General features: G+C 38.1%; 1 protein-coding gene across 3 annotated transcripts in view; it reads right to left on the reverse strand.

The window, feature by feature from the left end:
• Window positions 1-743: 743 nt before the first annotated feature.
• LEMD1 (LEM domain containing 1) overlaps window positions 744-20420 on the reverse strand; it is a 53096-nt gene continuing 33419 nt past the window's right edge. Inside the window, exons 6-8 of one of the 3 annotated variants that reach the window (XM_007481256.2) lie at window positions 7977-8057; window positions 2778-2851; window positions 744-1250 (exon numbers count right to left, since the gene is read on the reverse strand). In XM_007481256.2, the coding sequence (XP_007481318.1) occupies window positions 1073-1250; window positions 2778-2851; window positions 7977-8057 (333 nt within the window). In that variant the 3' untranslated portion in view covers window positions 744-1072. The remainder of the gene's footprint in view (window positions 1251-2777; window positions 2852-7976; window positions 8058-20420) is intronic. The other 2 variants (XM_016430119.2, XM_016430121.2) reach the window with 2 other exon arrangements.

A 20420-nucleotide genomic window follows, 5' to 3' on the forward strand; every position in this document is an offset into this window, starting at 1 on the left:
TTTTTTTGATACTTAGTATGAGTTTGAAGGCAGAAAATCAGTAAAGGCTAGTCAATCTGGGTTAAGTGATTTTCCTAGGGTCACATAGCTAGGAAGTATCTGGGGCCATATTTGAACCCAGGACCTCCTGGAGACAAGAGGCACTCTATCCACTGTGCAGCCTAGCTGTCCCTATAGGATAGGTTCTAACTGGATTATTTGGTTAGTACAACATTTAAATATTTGATAATCATCTAGAGAATTTACATACACACATATATATGCATATGTATATTTATATATATATATATGTATATATTTACAAGGTCAATACTGCTCACATACCTCAAAACTGCTAAGCATAAACACTTATACAAATTTAATTCAGAAACCCATAAATAACAGTTTGTTCATTTTAGGAATATTTTGGAGGAAGAGACAAGATTCTGGGGATTAGTCTTGTCATATCAATGTCTTTTCATGCCATAAAAGTGCCACATTGTAAGAAGAAACTAGCAAGGCTAAAGATATTGGTCATATCTCTCTAAGGATGCTTTGTGATTACTGTTGCCATGACCAGCTCAAAGTTTATTATTGTTAGTTATCAAATGATTAAGAATTCCACAATTCTAACTGTGAATAACTCTTAACAAAAGTATGTTGTTTGACCAGATCATTTGAGGAATAAAGGAAATATGTATGGCTTAATCCCATGCTTATATAAGTCTGCCCAAATTCAAAAGCATATTAAGTGGATGCTACAGTTAATACAGAAAGATTTTTTAATTATGTTCTCCATCTTGAAAAGGTTACTGTGTTCCACTTGCTTTCTTGTGTTCTGACACATTGGCATATGGATGAATGACCCAGCAGTGTATTTTTTCTTTTCTTTCTTTTCTTTTCCTTTTTTTAAATGCAGTATACTTTCAAATGAAGAGCACATCCTCACCGGATTTGGCATTTTACTTGAGCATTCTAATTCTGAAGTTGTGAGTTCATTTACTGAAGGAAGAGAGAATAGAACTTCCTCAGGCAGGAGCTTATCATTTCTGTTGTCTTCATGCTAGTCTTAATGTATATAACTAGACTGTTATTACTTCTTTTCCATGGTTAAATAGAGGAAAACTATAAAGGTGAAAATGATCAACACAGTAATTACAAAGGCGTATGGAATCATTCCTACTTTATCTTCTACAGATTTCTCTTCTTTGAACATTTTCTTTTTTCGGAGACTCCTTACTTTTTTTTTTAATGGTCTTCTTATGATAATCCTGTGAAAATGTTGGTGGATCTCTGTGACATGTATATATCTATTATCTATCTATCTATCTATCTCTCCAAATATATAGCTACTACCTAAACACCCTCTGCAAAGTTTTAGGACTAGAGGCTGAAGGGAAACTGAATGACTTCACAATTGTGGGTCCTTCAGTGGCGACTTTCTATATAAGGGTTTTACTAAGTCAAAGGTGTTATCAGAGATGTCTAAGAGTCCTTAAAACATATCATCTGCACACAATGCTCACCTTAGCTAAACTCTAGAAACTAGTACCTATATTTGCTGGCAATCAGTCACTCAATTTGTCGAGAGTGTACTACTCTGCTCCCTCTGGAAAAATTGCATAAGCCAGCAGGGTGTCTCTGCCAGGGAGGGAGGCCCTTCATTTTCTCTTTCATTGGCAAAAAAAAGAAAGTAAATCTACCCAAATAAGCTTCTGCACTGCAGTCAGGAATGGGATGAGAACTTTGAGTCTGCTTATTTTACAGTTCACTGAGGGTTGGTAATCTAGTCTTTTCTATACATTTTCCTTAGGGATTCTATATTTTTAGTTATAGCAATGGCTAGACAGGCATGTGCTGGTAAAAATATAGCCATTTTTATCCAATTTATAGGTTGTCTTGGCCAAATAATTCATCTTTTATTGATCAGTCTTTCACTCCTGAGCATCTTTGCATTTAGGTAGACCTTTTCTTAGCAGATAAAGTCTTTGGCACAGGTATAATACTTGAAGCTTTTCAAGCTTTATAGATTTTACCAGACCTTATGCTCTGCTGGCATAGCCTTTGAACATCTAAGGTCAGCACAATTACATACATAGAGAGTGGGATATATAATTCAAGATGCCCTATACATTTTGTTCAGAAATCAAGGAACCATAAAGCTTTGCTGTACATAAGGCTCACTAATAGAAAAATGAGTTGAGTTGAGCTTTCTATTGAGTTAACCGCTTTTCTATCTTCCCTTCTTCAAAGACAAGAAGAGGAATTTGCAGCAATTCTAGAAAACTGGGTTCTAGTTTCAGTTCTAACATTTACTAGGTCATGATCTTGGACAAATCACTTTTATTCACTTTAGTTCAACTAATTACAAATTCATCAGCCCTCAGGGACTCTGTCTCCCAACACAGGATGCTCTATTATTCTTAACAACATAGGCTAAAAAGACAGTGGAGGAAACAAGGACTTGATTATTGTATTCATGGGAGTTAGGGGGGTGGAGGTGGGCATACAGTTGCATCTGGAATGTTATATGAATTTAAGAATGAAAATTCTGGACATCTGGGCTGTCTTCCTGTGCTAGTTTTGTTATAGGGAGGTACCTTTAGCATTCCAGATTGAAATAGGAAGTGTTGACAATAAAGGACAGTTTCCTCACTTTTCAAGCTCTCTTTCAGGGATCCAAAGATCTTATTAACTTTGGGGACCTTAGAAACTGGCAATAAGAGGGACCTGATAGAATAAAATTAATTCTTCCTATATTTCCTACATAGCGTTCTTTTCTTTCTTTCAAAAAGTACCTTATTCCTGGGTGAGGGCTGGCAGTAGGACAATAGATGTCAATATCGTCATCCATAGAATAAGGTGGAGTTTCCTAAAAGAGAGAGTCTTATGAAGGCTATGGTTTTCTTACTAGTCCTTCTAAGTAGGACCTTATTTTCCTTCCCCCAAACCATCATTCTTCACTTTCCCAAAATTGATGACATTTGCCACTAATTCCCTTTTCTCTCTTTATCATGTTAGATTTCCTAGGCATCATCCCTCAATGTTTCCTCATAGGTTCTAGTCTTCAGGGGGAAGTCCTCTTTGCCTAGGTCTATCCCTTTTTCTATTCTCTTGGTCCTATCCTTTCTCATCTTTTCCAGCGGTTTGCCCCCCACTACCAACCTTAACCTTGATCTTTAATCTTTCCTTAATTATAGTTCCCTTCCTGTGCCCAAGTCTCCTCTAACCTTTAAAAAGCCCTTAAGAAAACTTAACATCCCCACCATCTGATATCTTTTCTCTTTATTTTTAAACCCATAACTTCCATCTTAGAATCAATACTGTGTATTGGTTCTAAGACAGAGAAGCTGTAAGGGCTCGGCAGTGGAGGCTAATTGACTTGCCCAGAGTCTCATAGCTCAGAAGTACCTGAGGCCACATTTGAATTTAGAACCTCTTGTCTTTAGGCCTAATTCTCAATCCACTGAGCCACCTACTTGCCCCTATCTCTTCTTCTAAGCTAAACTCCTTGCCATCTTCATTCAATGCCTTTGCTTTTTTTTTTGTAATTTTCTTCAAAACTCTCTATAGTTCTGTTTCTGACCTCATCATTCTTCTGAAAATTCTCTCTCTAAAGTTACCAACCTTTTAATTGCCTGATCTGATGGCCCTTTCTCAATCCGGATCCCTTTTGATCTCTCACAGCAATTGACATTGTTGACCATCTTCTCCTTTTAGATACTCTCTCCACTTTGGGATCTCAGCCACTGCTCTTTATTTCCCGCTAATCTATATGACTGCTGACAGCTCCTTCTCATGTGCTGGATGCTCATCTGTGTCATGCCCACTAATCATGGGTTTTCCCTAACACTCTGTCTTGGGGTTTTCTTCTTTCTTTCCTGTACTCTTCCACTTTTTGATTAACAGCATCCTATTAGACAGTCTGAACTGGATATCCTAAAGACATCTCAAACTCAGTATACCTCAAACAAAATTCATTATCTTACCTCAAAATCCATTCCTCTTCCATATTTCCCTTTCACTATCTGGCGCCATCATGCTTCTATTCACCCAGATTCACAAGCCTGTTGTTATCTTCAACATCTCACTCTCATTTACCCTATATCCAATTACAGTTGCCAAATCTTGTAGTTTCAGTCTTCACAATCCCTCTCTGCTCTGTGTCCTTTCTACCACTCTATCTAGTTCAGGCGTTTTAACTTCCAACCTGAACTGTTATAATACCCTCCCAGTTACTTTCTCAACTCCAAGGGTTCCCGACTTCAGTTCACTAACCAAATGGCTAGAACAGATCTCATTATGGCATCCTTCCTACTCAATAAACTCCAGAGGCTCCTAATTTCTTCTAGGATCAAATAAAAATTCTGGCATTTAAAGCTTTCTTTCTTTCTTTCTTTCTTTCTTTCTTTCTTTCTTTCTTTCTTTCTTTCTTTCTTTCTTTCTTTCTTTCTTTCTTTCTTTCTTTCTTTCTTTCTTTCTTTCTTTCTTTCTTTCTTTCTTTCTTTCTTTCTTTCTTTCTTTCTTTCTTTCTTTCTCTCTTTCTCTCTCTCTTTCTCTCTTTCTCTCTTTCTTTCTTCTCTTTCTTTCTTTCTTTCTTTTTTTCTTTCTTTCTTTCTTTCCTCTCTTTCTTTCTTTCTTTCTCTCTTTCTCTCTTTCTTTCTCTCTCTCTCTTTCTCTCTTTCTCTCTTTCTTTCTCTTTCTTTCTTTCTTTCTTTCTCTCTCTCTCTCTCTTTCTTTCTCTCTCTCTCTTTCTCTCTTTCTCTCTTTCTTTCTCTTTCTTTCTTTCTTTCTTTCTCTCTCTCTCTTTCTTTCTCTCTCTCTCTTTCTTTCTTTCTTTCTTTCTTTCTTTCTTTCTTTCTTTCTTTCTTTCTTTCTTTCTTTCTTTCTTTCTTTCTTTCTTTCTTTCTTTCTTTCTTTCTTTCTTTCTTTCTTTCTTTCTTTCTTTCTTTCTTTCTTTCTTTCCTCTCTTTCTTTCCTTACCTTTTATTTTAGGATCAGTATTAAGTATTGGCTCCAAGGCAGAAGAGTGGTAAGGGCTAGGCATCTGGAGTTAAATGACTAGGCTAGGGTCACACAGCTTGGAAGTATGAGGCCAAATTTGAGCCCAAGATCACTTGGCTCTCTAGCCACTGAGCTACCTAGCTGCTCCTCCCTCCCTATCTTTCCAGTTACTTTAAATTATTCTGTCCCATGCCCTTTGTGGCCTAACAAGCCTATTTTTGGTTCCTGACCCCCTAAAAACCACTTCTCACTTCTGTGCCTCCATAATAACTATCTCCTTTATATGATAAGCTTTCCTTTCTAACTTTTGCTTCTCAGAATCTGTCTTCCTTCAAGATTCAGTAGAAGGTCCTTTCCAGTCACTGCCCTACCCCACAGCTGCGGATGCCTTTTTTTTTTTCCCAACAAGATTACCTTGTATCTTCTCTATGTATGTGTATCTTCCCTATGCCTATGTTTCCTTTTAGAATGTAGAATGCCTGAGGGCAGAGACTGTTTTCCTTTTTTTCTTTGACTCTCCATCACTTAGCACAGTGCCTAACCCATAGTAAGTGCTTAATAAACTGATGTCTGTTGTTGTTGTAGAGAAATCAACAAGAAAATTCTATACTGGATTTGATTCTTAGTAAAAAAGGAGAATTGATTCCTATGGTAAAACTAATGGGAATTTTGGGGAGAAATGACTAGTCTCTAGAGTTTATCACATAGGCATAGCCTCACATGCACCCTAGACTATAGGAAAGGAGTTTTCAGTGGGCTTTGAGGAAGGAATAGGATCCCATGGGCCCAAAATAAGGGAAATCCCTTCACAAACAAATTTCTATCAGGCCAAATAAAATACAGTATGGAAACTAGGTCCTGAAGTCAGGAAGAACAGAATTCAAATCTGGGCTCAGAAAGTTACTTAGTGGTATGACCCATTTGCCTCAGTTTCTCCATCTATCAAATGAGCTGGAAAGAAATGGCAAACTTCTTCAGTATCCTTGCAAAGAAGATCCCAAAAGGGGTAATGAAGAATCAGACATGACTGAATAACATCATCAATGTGGAAGAGAGATTAAATTTGTCTTTAGAAGACAGTGGAAGTTACAAAAAAGTTAGTTTAAGCTTCATTTCAGGAAAAAAAATCACTAACAGAACTATCTAGAAATGGAATGACCTGACTTGGGAGATAGTGAATTTCAATGTAAATGGGCATCTTCAGGCAAAGGCTGAATGATTGCTGACTGGGTTTATTACAATGAGAGCTACTTTTCATTTATGGTTTAGACTCTTTCAAATCTAGAACACTGTGATTCTGTAAATAATCTAGGAGCTGATAGCTTCTTGTGGAGATTATCTAGCACACATCCCTCCCCACCTTCCATACCATCGTCTTGCTTTTAGGCAAGATAGTACCTAACAGATAAGGAAAAAAGGTGGCTCAATATTTTTAAATCTCTGAGGAAGGTGATTCAAAAAATAGCTTTAAAAGACTAATTTAATATCTCATAATTTCCACTGTAAGAATTTTTTTCCCATTTAATAGTCTACAAAACATTCAAGTTTAGAGTCATTATACTTAGCATCATTAGATCAATAAACCCAATAAAAAGGATGACAAAATATAACTCTTATTAAATATTCTTTCTGAAAAGAAACCTAGATGGTCTAAGATTCACACTACAGGACTTGAATTTTGCACCATTTGCCTTCCACAAAGGATCTAAAGTCATTTTAGAACAGAAATGTCAAATATACTTCCTGTAGGCTATATGGGGTCTACTTCATTCCCAAGTGTGGGGTAACCAGATTAAAATGGAGGTCTTATAAGATTAAAAAGAAAACCCCTCAACTTCTGTCTTAAAGTCAATGCTGTTATTAGTTCCAAGGCAGAAGAGCTGTAAGGGTTAGGCAATGGGGGTCAATTGATCTGCCCAAGGAAGTGTCTGAGGCTCTTATGTGATTTTAATGTGTTGATGCATTAACAAAAAAAGAAATATATAAACACGTTTGATTTTCTAAGTCAATAAGCAGCCACAAGGACCCTTACATACAATTGCTCCTGGTTTCTATTTGACACTTTAGACCACTGGCAAGCTGGGGCCTATATTTGATTTTTGCAAATAGATCTGGTCCAGACAGGAAGAGGAATATTAACCACTGAACTCTGATTCAGGAGGCCTGGATTCTTAGTGCAAAGTAGTTAGGTTTTCTCAAATATTCTTTCATGTGATATAGAGAAGATATATCTATATGAATGCTGTGTTAGCATGTTGTCGATGCACTTTAGGAAGAGTGCTGAAATAACACAGAAATTAGGTCAATATCTTGTTTTTCTTTGTTGTATATTGTTTTTCAATGTTCTCTCAATCAGCAAATATTCATTAAATACTTATTCTATACTAGGCCTTGGGCTGGGCATTATGGGGCATATCAAGAATTTAAATTTAAATATATATTTAAATTTAATCTCTGCTTGTAAGGAATTTATAGTATAGTTTTAGAAGGTATTCTTTTTTTTTTCTTTGCTTCCAAACCCTTACCTTCCATCTTAGAATCAATTCTGTGTATTGTCTCCAAGGCAGAAGAGTGGTAAGGGCTTGGCAATGGGGGTTAAGTAACTTACTTGCCCAAGGTCACATAGCCAGAAAGGGTCTGAGATCAAATTTGAACCCTGGACCTCCAGTCTCTAGGCCTGGCACTCTATCTACTGAGCCACCTAATGATCCAAATTCCATAGCATTATTAAGCAATGTCATTCTTTTCAAACTAGTTCACTGCCCTCCTTTCTCAGGTATTCCACAAGCTAAATTAGCAATCTACCTTTTTTTCTTCTTCTTCTTCTATAGTGATTCCTAAGAGAAGAGATCCACTTGCATCTTGACATAAATAATTTTACTTTCAGAAAAATGTATCAGAAACCTAAATGACCTTTTGTTCCAACCCTGTCCTGTCTTTCCACCCAAAGGAGGGAAATTGCTACCATAAGCAACTCAAGAAATGCTACAAACCTCATGAGTCATCTGTTGGCACTGGAGAGGTAAAGGGGTGCAAATCTGATCATCATCATCTTCGTGGTTTTCAAGTTTATCCTATCAGGTTATAAAAGATGGACATTCATTGAAGATGGAAAGCTCCACAAATCCGTATATCAGAAAGCTGATGCACACTGGTCATGTCCACAACAGCAAATGAACTATTTCAGAGTTATACAACTAAATTCAGGAAGTTTGATTATAGAAATATTTGTTTTACTTTGATGGCCAAAACAGTAATTCCAAAAATATTTCTATTATGGCACACTCGTTACTGAAAATATCACAGGGAAACACTTTTTAAAATGTTTCACTAATTCAAGTCTAAAATTATACCACCTCCCTTCTCCCCAAGTGATGATAGCAATAATCATGATGATTTGTCCATTTTGGGTACATATGAGCATAGTCCATTAAGATAGAATGGAATGAGGGAAACTAAGTTGCTCAGTGAATTGGAAGCCAGACCCAGAGATGTGAGGTCCTGGATTCAAATCTGGCCACAGACATGCCCTTATCTGTGAGAATCTGAGCAAGTTATATAACCCCAACTGCCTAGCCCTTGCCCTTCTTTCTTAGAGTTATTACTAAGACAGAATGTAAGGGTTGGGTTTTTTTTTTTAAAGAAAAATGGAGGGGGCAGCTGGGTGGCTCAGTGAATTGAGAGCCAGGTCTAGAGACAGGAGGTCTTGGGTTCAAATCTGGCCTCAGATACTTCCTAGCTGTATGACCTTGGGCAAGTCACTTAACCGCCATTGCCCTTATTGCTCTTCTGCTTTGCAACCAATATACAATATTGATTCTAAGATGGAAGATAAGGGTTTAAAAAAAATTGTTTATGCTACAATGGAGAAAAAATACTTTAAAAAGTAGAAAATATTTTCTTTAGATAATTATTGCTGACACATACATGCTCTCTATATTAATACTAACATGGAATTTTGTATACTCTTCTATGGGTATAAATGTAGAATTTGTCCAGTTTTGTGATTTCTTTCTTTAAACTTTTCACTTCTGTCTTGGTATCAATTCTAAGATGGAAGAGTGGCAAAGGCTAAGCGATCAGGGTCACATAGCTAGGAAGTGTTGGAGGAGTCTTCCAGATTCCAGGCCTGGCACTTTATTTACTGGGTTACTTAGCTGCACCTCTGCCATTTCACATATTAAGAAAGGCATCATAATGCAGTATCTAGAGAGCTGTTCTTGAAGCTAGCAAGATCCAAGTTCAAATCCTGCTTCTTATATGTACTATCTTTTTGAAGTTGGGCAAGTCATTTAACTGTTAAATTTCTTAGACAACGCAATTATTGTTCATATTTATAAAATATTTTATAGCTATGCTTAAATTCACCTTGCTTTTTGACACTATATTAAGCTATATTCTAGCTAAAGACCAAATTTGAGTTAATACCCAAATTAGGGAAGAACTGGTAAATTGATAAACTTAGATTTTGTTCACACTACTGTTAGCACTCAAGATATTCTATCTTGATTAACTATTACCCACGAATAAACAAAAATATGTTTGAATTTCCACAAGTATATTTAAATCTCAAAGATCCTGTATTTCACCACATAGGCACATGTTCAACCAATTTTTATATACTGTCAACTTTAATTAAGGCATATGTGAAAGGCAGTATAGCAGATTTTAGAATCAGAAAGATCTTACCTCTGACTCATACTGGCTTTGTGATCTTGGACAAATCCCTTAATTAGAACCCTGCAAGTAGCAAAGCAGTCAATGGCCTGCTGTAATAGAGAGAATTTCCTTGCCATGAGTTCCCTACACCAACGAAATCACAGGTTCTATTCACCCCCAAAATGTTTGTCATAAACTAAGCATTCTCCTCTTATTTGTCCCCCCCCAATGTATAAACTTGGATCTGATTCATTGATTTCTGATTTCATTAATTTTTTTTACATCGTCATTGAAACAGTGTATCTGTGCTCTCTTTCCCTTCTCAGAGATACATCTTTTATAACAAAGAAAAAAGAAAGGAAAAAAATGCCTCAGCAAAACTAACCAACACATCAAAAAAGTCTGAACCCTAAGCAATGTTTCACACCCATACTTACTTACAGCCTTATACTTCTGAAGGGAAGCAGGGGGTGGTTTTATATCTCTTCTTTGGGGCCAAACTTGGCTGTTTTAGTTTCATATTTTTTTATTTCAATTGTTTTTGTGACTCTTTCCACTTACTTTGTTGAAGTCATTGTATATATTGTTTTCCTAGTTCAACTTCACTTTTTGTCAGTTCATACACAAATTCATTTCATGCCTCTGTATTCATCATATTTATTTCTCATATCCCATTCAAGTACAGAAGTTTTTTTTGGCTATTCTCCAGACCAAAGGCCATTTACTTAATATCACTCATCTATCTATCTATCTATCTATCTATCTATCTGTCTGTCTGTCTGTCTGTCTGCTATTACAGAAAGTGATAATATGAATATTTTTGTTGTAGAAGCTCAACATCGACTGCCTTGGGATATGCCTACCAATGGAATCTATGGGTTTGGGGATGGGACTTTTTAAACATATTACTTGAATAATTCCATATTTACTTTCCAGAATGGTTGGATCAATTCACAGTTTTATCAACAATGCATTAATGTGCCTGTTTTCCCACAGCCCTTCCAACATTGATTACTTTCATCTTTTGCATCTTTACCAAATTGCTGAGTATAACTTCTCAGAGATGTTTTGATTTTTCTTCATAGCATTCTATAGCATTCTTTCATATGGTTGTTAAAAGTTTGTGATTATTTTAGGAATTATTTATTCAGATCTTTGACTACTTATCTATTGGGGAATGGCTTTTGGATTTTTTTTTATTGCTATCACTAGTCCAGAGTTTATTTATAAACAGAAACTTGGGATGGTATAGGGGAAAAGGAAGAAACAGGTACTTCTCAGGGTGTACAAGAGGAAGAGGCTGTCTGAAATTCCACATTGGTATTTGGAAGCAGAATAATGTAACCTTGAGATCGATACTGGTTGTTAAGTGGTTAAAAGACAATCTTATAGGGATTGACTATTAGTGTGTTGCAGTTAGATCAGAGAATGAAAAGGTTTGGGGAATGAATTTTATATAAAGAATGAAGTCCATGGTATTTAGCAGTGAGTGAGCTTCACAGCAAATATTATACTTTGGAGCCCTAGCTCTGAATTGAGACTAGATATAAGAAAGATTGTGCACCAGGCTTATGCTGTGTCCTGGTTAATAGTGTATTCCATCATGCTCCTCACTCCTAACCCCAGATACTAGGAGGATATGAACAATGATGAAAAGGCTGAGATTAGATTCAATTTCCCATAAGATATCTGTAGGAACTGTGAGCTTCTGAGCTCTCCCTAATTTTTTTGGGAAGAGACTAGTGGAATACAAGGTGACCTCAGGCACTGAGCATTGTGACAGTTATAACAGAATACAACTGATCATAATATGATATAATATATAAGCAGTCACCAACTTACCCACAGGCAGTATTCCAAAAGTTTGTAAACAGTTGTTTGGAATTCAGAATGCACTTTCCCATAGAAACAATGTCAGAAACAAGAGGAGCTGGACCAACAACAGCAATGACCTCACTAGGAAAACAGGGATAATAATAACTTTCATACCTACCTCATAGGATTATTGACTAGACCAAATGAAAAAATGAATGTCAAATACTTTGTAAACCTCTACAAATTTTACCTGCTATAATTTATACAATTCTTTAAGGTTTTCAGAGTACTATACATACATTAACTCATTTGGTCCTCACAACAAACCCTAGAAGGTACGTAGTAAAAATGTTTTTATCTGTTTTTTTACTCTAGTTCTCAAAAGCACAGTTAACTGAAGATGTATCTGGATTGTACCAAAAGCATTTATAGAGCCCACATTCCCATTTGTAACAATGACTCCTTGCCTCACAGATCTGTTCTTGGCTCCATGCTCATCAATATTTTTTAAACCCTCACCTTCCATCTTAGAATCAGTACTGTGTATTGGTTCCAAGGCAGAAGAGTGGTAAGGGCTAGGCAATTGGGGCTAAGTGATTTGCCCAGGGTCACACAGTTGGGAATTGTCTGAGGTCAGATTTGAACCCAGGATCTCCTGTCTTTACCTACTTGCCACCTACTTGCTCTTCAACAGATCCTTTATTATTATGTGCCAGAGAAAGAACTATGTAAATAGAAATGCAGAAGAAAAACATATGATCAATCACATAGTTTGATGGGGATGTGATTACGGTTTTGACACTAAAGGATCACTCTACTGCAAATATGAATAACATGGAAATGGGTTTTGAACAATGATACATGTATAACCCAATGAAACTACTTCAGGAATGGGGAGAAAAGAGCAGCTGGGGGGGAAAGGGGGAAGGGAATTACGAATCATGTAACCATGGAAAATTTTTCTAAATAAAAAAGGGGGGCAAAGAACCTACTATGTACAAGACATTGAGGATATCAAGATTAAAAAAAAAAAACAGGACCAAACAGAATTTGTCCTTAAGGAGCTCATGTTCTATTAAAAGGATGTAATCTGCACACCAATCAATATAGTACAAGGAAAATTGAGCAAGTAGAGACCACTACCAACTGGAGAGATCAGGGAACTTATCACAAGAACTAATGGCATCTGGGCTGAACCCTGAAGGAAGATAAGGATGAAGAGATGGAGAAGAGAGAAGAGAGTGTCCTAGACATGGAAAGGGTGTATGTATATAGGTGGGTGCACACCTCTGTGTGTGTGTGTACACACTCAATTGGGGGAGGGGTCTGTGTGAATTCATGGAGGCAAATAAAGTTTAAATCTTAGACAATAGCTAGCAGTCCAGTTTATCTGGAATGTAGAGCTTGGGAAAGGGAATAGAATAGAAATAAGGTAGATGGGAGTCAAAAAGTAGAGAGTCTTAACTGCCAGGATGAGAAGTTTATATTTTGCCCTCTACATCAAGAATCTCCAAGTTTTCAAAACCTTGTACCTCTACCAAAAAAAAAAATTAGAAACCTTTTGGTTGTTGAGCATCCATCCTTAATATATACATATTTATTTCTAAATCACAAGTATATATTATACCACCAAATTACACATGACAAAATAGATAACATATGACTTTTAAAACATGGGATAAATATGAAATATTTTAAAAATTTCTTATAATTAACACACTAAAATATTAATGTAACATTTTGTTAGATATGATACGATTGAATAGGCTTCATTATACTAAAAAAAGTCTTGTGTATGTCCCTGGAAGCTAGGACAGACTTATAAACAATAACTGTTTGCTAGCAATTATTTGGTTGCTGCTGAGAGCTGCCCTACCATTACCCTAGTGGAACATTGCCTCAAAAAGAACCGTCTATGAGCATGACTGTCAAATCTACATATGTATCCTTTTTTTTTTTAAACCCTTACTTTCTGTCTGAGAATCAGTCCTAAGTATTGGCTCCAAGACAGAAGAACAGTAAAAGCTAGGCAGAGGGAGGTTAAGTGACTTGCCCAGGATCACACAGCTAGGAAATGTTTGAGGTCAGGTATGAACCTAGGACCTCCAGTCTTCAGGCCTGATTTTCTACCCATTGAGCATCTAACTGCCCCCAGTGAATTAATTTCTTTTGTATGGAAATAGGGTTAAGTACTAGGGATACAGAGCTAGTAAGTATCTGAGGCTTGATTTAAACTCAGGAAGATGAGTCTTCCTGATTCCAAGGCTAGTGCTCTATCCACTGCACCACTTAGTCGTCCCTTTGCAATAGCTTTTTTTCCAACCCTTACCTTCCATACTAAAATTGATATTTGTCAGAAAAAGTCAGAAAAACAATAAAGGTTAGGCAAGGGAGGTTAAGTGACTTGCCTAGGGTCACACAGTATCTGAGTATCTGAGGCCACAATTGAACCCAGGACATCCCATCTCCAGGCATGGTTCTCTCTCCACTGAACCTCCTACTTGCCTTCACAATAGCTTTTTAACTGCTATCCCTACATCCATTTCCCATCTGCAATCCACACTCCACACAGCTCCCTGATTGCTATTCCTGAAGCACATGCGAGACCACATAGCTCCCCATTGCCTCACTGTTTGGAATTTAAAGTGCTTTATAATCGGGATCCAGCCAGTCTCTGCAGGCTGATTACATATTACTTCACCTGACAGACTTGACTTTCCACCCAAACTAGCCTGCTTATTCCCCACACACAGATCATCTCCCCTTGCTTTTGCAAAAGCTGTTTCCCCTGCCTGGAATGCTACTCCTCCTCACCTCTGCCTTGAAATAAGCACAAAACCCTGGGAGAAGTAGCACCCTCCAGATCACCATTCTGTTTCCAGCTCAGCCCTCCCAGTCATCATCTGGAGAAAAAACTCCTGTGGAGAAGGGGTTAGCCATCCCCACCAACTGCCAACCAATTTGCCACCCACAGAGCAGGCAAACCAGCCTAGCTAAAATAGCAAGGCAGTCTGTGGGAGAGAGGAGGTACCATGTGCCAGGAAAGTCAAACCACCACCACCAGCTTGGCCACCATCTCCTCTCAGACCCTGATGGAGACAGTCCAGGACCCTGAACCCAAGAACCCTGGCCATAGTTACACTTTCAGCCCAATACCTTCAGCCATATTCCTGGGAAGCAAGCCCTGTGGAAGGGCAACCTTGCAACTGTTCCTGTAGGTGCTATAGCCATAGTTAATGAACAGAAAGTCCTTGGCACTGTCAGATGGCACAATATCAGAAACTGTTTTTTATCACTGGAAATGACATTAAAGAATAGGCATTAAAATCTGCTTTGTATTCTGCTGGATCCTAAGGTCCATGGGACTTGCACCTGAACCCTTCCATTAAGCTTCCTCGTTGGAAATGAGCTCTTTGAGAGCAGGCATTGTCTTGACCTTTGATTTGTATCTAGACTTAATAAGTGCTTCATTCATTCATTCATTCATTCATTCATTCATTCATTCATTCATTCATTCTTGGAACCCCCAACTCCTTTGAAAGCCCAACTTCAATTCTAGAAACTTAAGGAGCATTTCCTTATCTCCCCAGCTATTAGGTCTCTCCAGTCTTCTCTTAGCCCTGTCCCCATCACTATATCTATATTTATATATGTATACATGTAAATGTAAATATAATGTATGTGCATATAGAGGATATATGTATATACGTGTGTGTGTGTGTACATGCAGCAAGGACTACCCCTTATGTGTAGCATAGAGGTGTCATTGTGTGCTTGAGGGGAGGCAGAATAGACATATCCCCAACCTTTCCTCCCCACACTCTTCTCTAGAGGAGACTTTATTCCCTGCCAGGAAGGGAAGCAGGAGGGTAGGGGTCAGAGGCCACTATTCTATTCTTAGAGAGAGGGGGACCAGGTGGGATTAATATCTTTCTGTTTCCTTAAATGTTGGTAGACTAGGGCAGTGATGGCAAACCTATGGCACAGGTGCCAATGATAGTACACAGAGTGATCTCCATGGGTATGTGGCTGCCCTCCCTCCCCCCCTCCCCCATCCCAAGAGTCAGTTACTAGAAAGGTAGAGAGACTCAGGCAGAGCTGCTCCCTTCCCCTTCTCCACTGAGTATGATGACATTTTTTCACATTCCTTGCCCCTCTGCCCAGTAGTCCAATGGGAATGCTTTCCCCCTATCCTGTGTGGGGTAAGGGGGCAGGCAGGGTGAGCCTGGCACTTGGTGGGGGGAGTAGAGGCATGGCACAAGGTCTTTGGGTGGGGGGAGAGGAGGGCATGGTCTGGGGGGGGTGAGGGTGGGGCCCTGCACTCCATCTCTAAAAGGTTCACCATCACTGGACTAGGCAATATGATTTTTGGGTGGCTGTTTTCATTAAGGGGGGGAAGTAGGACCTCAAAGCCTTTTAGTCAAGGCTTGACCCTTTTATCACCAAATATCCATTCCACAATAAAAACAAGAAACACTTAGTCAAGAAACCCAATTATCCAAATTGATAGCAAAATGGAAGTCAGAAAGAGTATACATATGAAAATATATGTCAGGCAATGCAGAATAAAGGAATTCTCCCATTGGGATTAAGTGCAATTGGCTCAACCAAGACAGAGAATCTTAGATCTCACTCAAGAGGAAGTTTCCCTTAGTCTATAGTTTAGCAAGTTGGAGATAGGGACATGATGGAGAATGCTAGTTCTCCTTTTATGTCCTCCCAGTTTTTTTCTTCAGCAACCTTTAGTGGAATTGAAATCTTTTATTATCACTCTCAACACTGGTAAGCCAGAAGTGTCCAAAGTGACAGCAAAGACTCTGGAACATGAAGAGAGCAAATTTCTATGTTTCTCTCCCCTCTCCTCCCTTCCTTCCTCCCTCTCTTTTTTTCCTCTCCCCCCTCCTCCTCTCTTTTTCTGTTTCTCTCTCTCTCTCTCTCTTTCCTCTCCTCTCTCTCTACAACTCCACCCCCCATGCAGGTATGGGGCATTGATTTCCATCAAGGAAGAGAAAGTCTCATACCAATGGATTTTGGGACTGGGGTTACCTTTTATACACATACACACCATATATCTATACATTTCCTATATATACTTAACTGTGTTCATCTAGCCCTGACCCACTTCCCCATAATCCATCAATGCCCATTTCCTAACATATGCAGTGCAAGATCCTTGAGGGCATGAAACATTTCCCTTTTGTCTCTCTATTTCCCCCAATGCTTAGCACGGTATCTGGCATATAGTGTCAGAGAACAGACTGAAATCATACAACACATATCACTACCAGTTAGTAGTTACATCCTCAGATGGTTGGGAATGAAGCATTTCATGAAGATATCTCACATGTGAAGCATTTAGTTTGGCTGTCAGGCTAGTGTCAGAGACTCTGGTCCTTTTGGCATTGAGTTCAGTCTCGTGTTTGAGACTTCCTGTTGCAGGGAGTGGAGGGGTGACAAATTTTCAGTCCTTTTGGCCCCAGGTTTGAGGTCTGAGGCTTGACACTAAGGCAGCACTAGTCCTTTGTTGAAGGTCCTAGACTTTTTGGCTTCAGGTAGGTGTTCAACTTTGACTTTGTGGGAAACTAGGAAAAATGTGTAGGAATTGCAGAAAAGCAGACCAGCTGAAAATATTTCTAACAATCATAGCTCTCCAAAAGTAGAATAGATTACCTTAGGAATTAGTGAGCTTCCCATCATATCAGGCAGTCTTTAAGGGCAGATGCCATGACCACATTGTTATACTTACTAAAATCAAAACTTAAAAAACAAAGACATAGACTCCTCCTCAGGAAGGGATTAGACTAGACCTCTGAGGTCCCTTGCATTGTGAGATCCAGAGCAATAAATTATATATAAAGCCCATATATAGAAATCTATCCAGTTGTCAGTGTGCCACCTCATCTACAAACTAGCAAATATGACTTATCTAAATGTGGAAAAATCTTTTGATTAAGGACTTTTAAGAAAAAAAATTAAGTAAAAAAAAAACTGCCATTGATTTCAAGAGTTTAAAGAGTTGTTTTTAAAACTATTTCTAGTTCACTTAATTGTTTTTAAACTAAAATATCTAAGATCTCTTTCTAGTTCTAAAATTCTTTGATCTTTTCTTTAAAAAATGTCTGGGCTCATTAGCTCAGAGAATTAGAGCATAATGCTAATGGGGCCAAGATTGCTTGTTAGATCAATTGACTTATGCAGAGGAAAAACTTCCATGCTGACAGAATTCACCAACTGCCCTGTTCAGCTGTTATACAGATGTGTGTCAATGGATGAGAAAGTGTGGAAGACCCAGTCCATGCTTTTATGCCCTGCATACTTTTGTTAGAAAAGAAAAAGAATTGGGCAAAAATCTGAGCAAAATTGGCTTTATTGTAAGAGCTTCATGTTATAAAAGGCAAGAGTAAACAGCCACACCCAGTTTGGTCTGAGACCCTGAGTTCTTGGGTCCTGCAGATTTTATAAGCATAGGCAGTAACTCAACAAGGGTTTTGAATAGGGCCAGGAGTTCTAAAAAGAAGATCTGAACCTACATTCTGAACAGGGTTGATGTAACAGATTTTAGGAATAGATTCAATAAAAGGGGTTCTGACCAGAGCATCCCTACTTGTTCTTCCCTTTCTCAGGTGCCTTGCTTCCGGTCATACAGAAGCATCTGAGGTCACATTTGAACCCAGGAACTCCTATCTCTAGGCCTGACCCTCTCTCCACTGAGCTACCTTTCTGGCCCTATCTTTTATCTTTTTAAAATATTTGTATATTTATTTTTATTCATAGAATTTATTTCCTCCCTGCACCACAGAAGGCATCACCCAGCAAATAGATTGCGTTTTCCATGTTTCTATTTTTCTGGAAGGTAACATCACAAGCTATTCTTCAAATATTATGTCTGTAGCTGCATATAATGGTCGCTTTGTTCTACTCATTTCACTCTTCATTGTCTCATGTAATTCTTTCCAAGTTTTAAAAATATTAACCTGCTCATTGTTTCTTATGGCACAGTAGTATTCCATCACAATCACATAACACAATTCGTTTACCCTCGATTTCCAGTCCCTCTATATTTTTTCTTAGAGGAAAGAGAAAGCTACTGGAGTGGCTATGGAATGATGCTGTCTACTTTGCTGTCATCGGTGGTTTTCCCTGATAATATTAAGACAGCTAAACATCACTGATCTTGAGGGAATTCCAGTTATTCTCTGGAATCTCTGCTCAAGGATCTGAATGTCAAATGTCTCATTGCTGACAATCTCTCTCTTGCCCCTCATCCTACCCCTCATCAGACTCTTTTTCCTAAGAACTTTCTGAGATTGGGGGGACAGGGCTTTTCCACAATGCCTCTGGTGGGAGGAGTTCACCAGTGGCAGATATGGCCATCCCCTGTTCCTCAGGTCTGAACTTCCAGGGTGCTTTTTTTTTTCCAGGAGATGAGTCAGAACCACTTCCAACTAACTCTCACAATGTTCTCCTATGAATGCGCCATGATGTTTGTTCACACTATAATTTTTTTTAGAAATTCCAGCTGGCAAAAGGGTTTGATGTACTTAGGGAAGACTAGATAAACCCTCCAGATCTTGGATAGTCTTAAATTCTGAATCTAATTGTCCCATTTCTTGGAGGGCTTGAGTTCTGACAAATGTATGGATTCTTATCAGAATTTGTTTGATTATAAGGGGGGGCAGATCTCCTTGTCTTTCTTTCTTTAGGAAGGACAATTTAAAGGCCTGGAGACAGGACATCTTGGGTTCAAATATGACCTTATACACTTTCTAGCTGTGTGACCCTAGGCAAGGGACTTAATTACAACTGCCCCTCTCTTCTTCCTTGGAACTAATACTTAAAATCAATCCTAAAATAGGAAGTAAAAGTTATTTTTAAAAAGGACAATTATATAGGAAATATGCAGAAGTGGGAGCTGTGCCTCCTCTGTAAACCCTTCCATAATTAAGCTGTGAATTTTAGGTCCCATTAAAAAATTATCTGAGCCAGCAGCCTGCCTCCTTTAAAAACATCAAGGTATCTGTGGAACGGGTAATAGTTTCTGGTGGAGGAACAAGTAGAAACAAAAATCCTTAGTTCATATATCTCCAAAGTCAGTAAACTGTCACTTGGGGCCATATTGCAATGAGACATTCACACGAACCATATTAAAGATGATAAAATGATAAGTACACAAATGTTTAAGCAGCACTTTCTGTTATAGCAGAGATATATGAAGTAATGGGGGTATCTGTCAACTAGGGAATGACTGAAACAACTATGGAATATTATCGTGCTGTAAGAAATGATGAGATGGGCAGTTTGAGAAATCTGGGAAAATTTATATGGTCTGTTACAGAGTGAAGTAAGCAGAACCATGAGAATAACACTGTAAGAATGAACAATTTTGAAAGATTTAAGAACTCTGATTAATGACCAACCATAATTCCACAGGGCCAGGGATAAAGTAAACTGTCTGACAGAAAGGTGATGACTTAAGATGCAGAATAACAGCATATGACTAATATTTGTTGTGCTTGGCTATGCATATTTGTTTTTCCTTTCTTTCTTTCTTTCTTTCTTTCTTTCTTTCTTTCTTTCTTTCTTTCTTTCTTTCTTTCTTTCTTTCTTTCTTTCTTTCTTTCTTTCTTTCTTTCTTTCTCTCTTTCTCTCTTTCTCTCTTTCTTTCTCACTTTCTTTCTTTCTTTCTCTTTCTTTCTTTCTCTTTCTTTCTTTCTTTCTTTCTTTCTTTCTTTCTTTCTTTCTTTCTTTCTTTCTTTCTTTCTTTCTTTCTTTCTTTCTTTCTTTCTTTCTTTCTTTCTTTCCTTCTTTCCTTCTTTCCTTCTTTCTTCTACTTTCTAGCTTAGAATCAATATTAAGAATAGGTTCCAAGGCAGAAGAGTGGTAAGGGTTAAGCAATTGGGGCTAAGTGACTTGCCCAGGGTCACCTAGCTAGGAGGTGTCTGAAACCATATTTGAACCCAGGA

The sequence above is a fragment of the Monodelphis domestica genome, chromosome 2 (assembly GCF_027887165.1).
Source record: "Monodelphis domestica isolate mMonDom1 chromosome 2, mMonDom1.pri, whole genome shotgun sequence".
NCBI lineage: Eukaryota > Metazoa > Chordata > Mammalia > Didelphimorphia > Didelphidae > Monodelphis > Monodelphis domestica.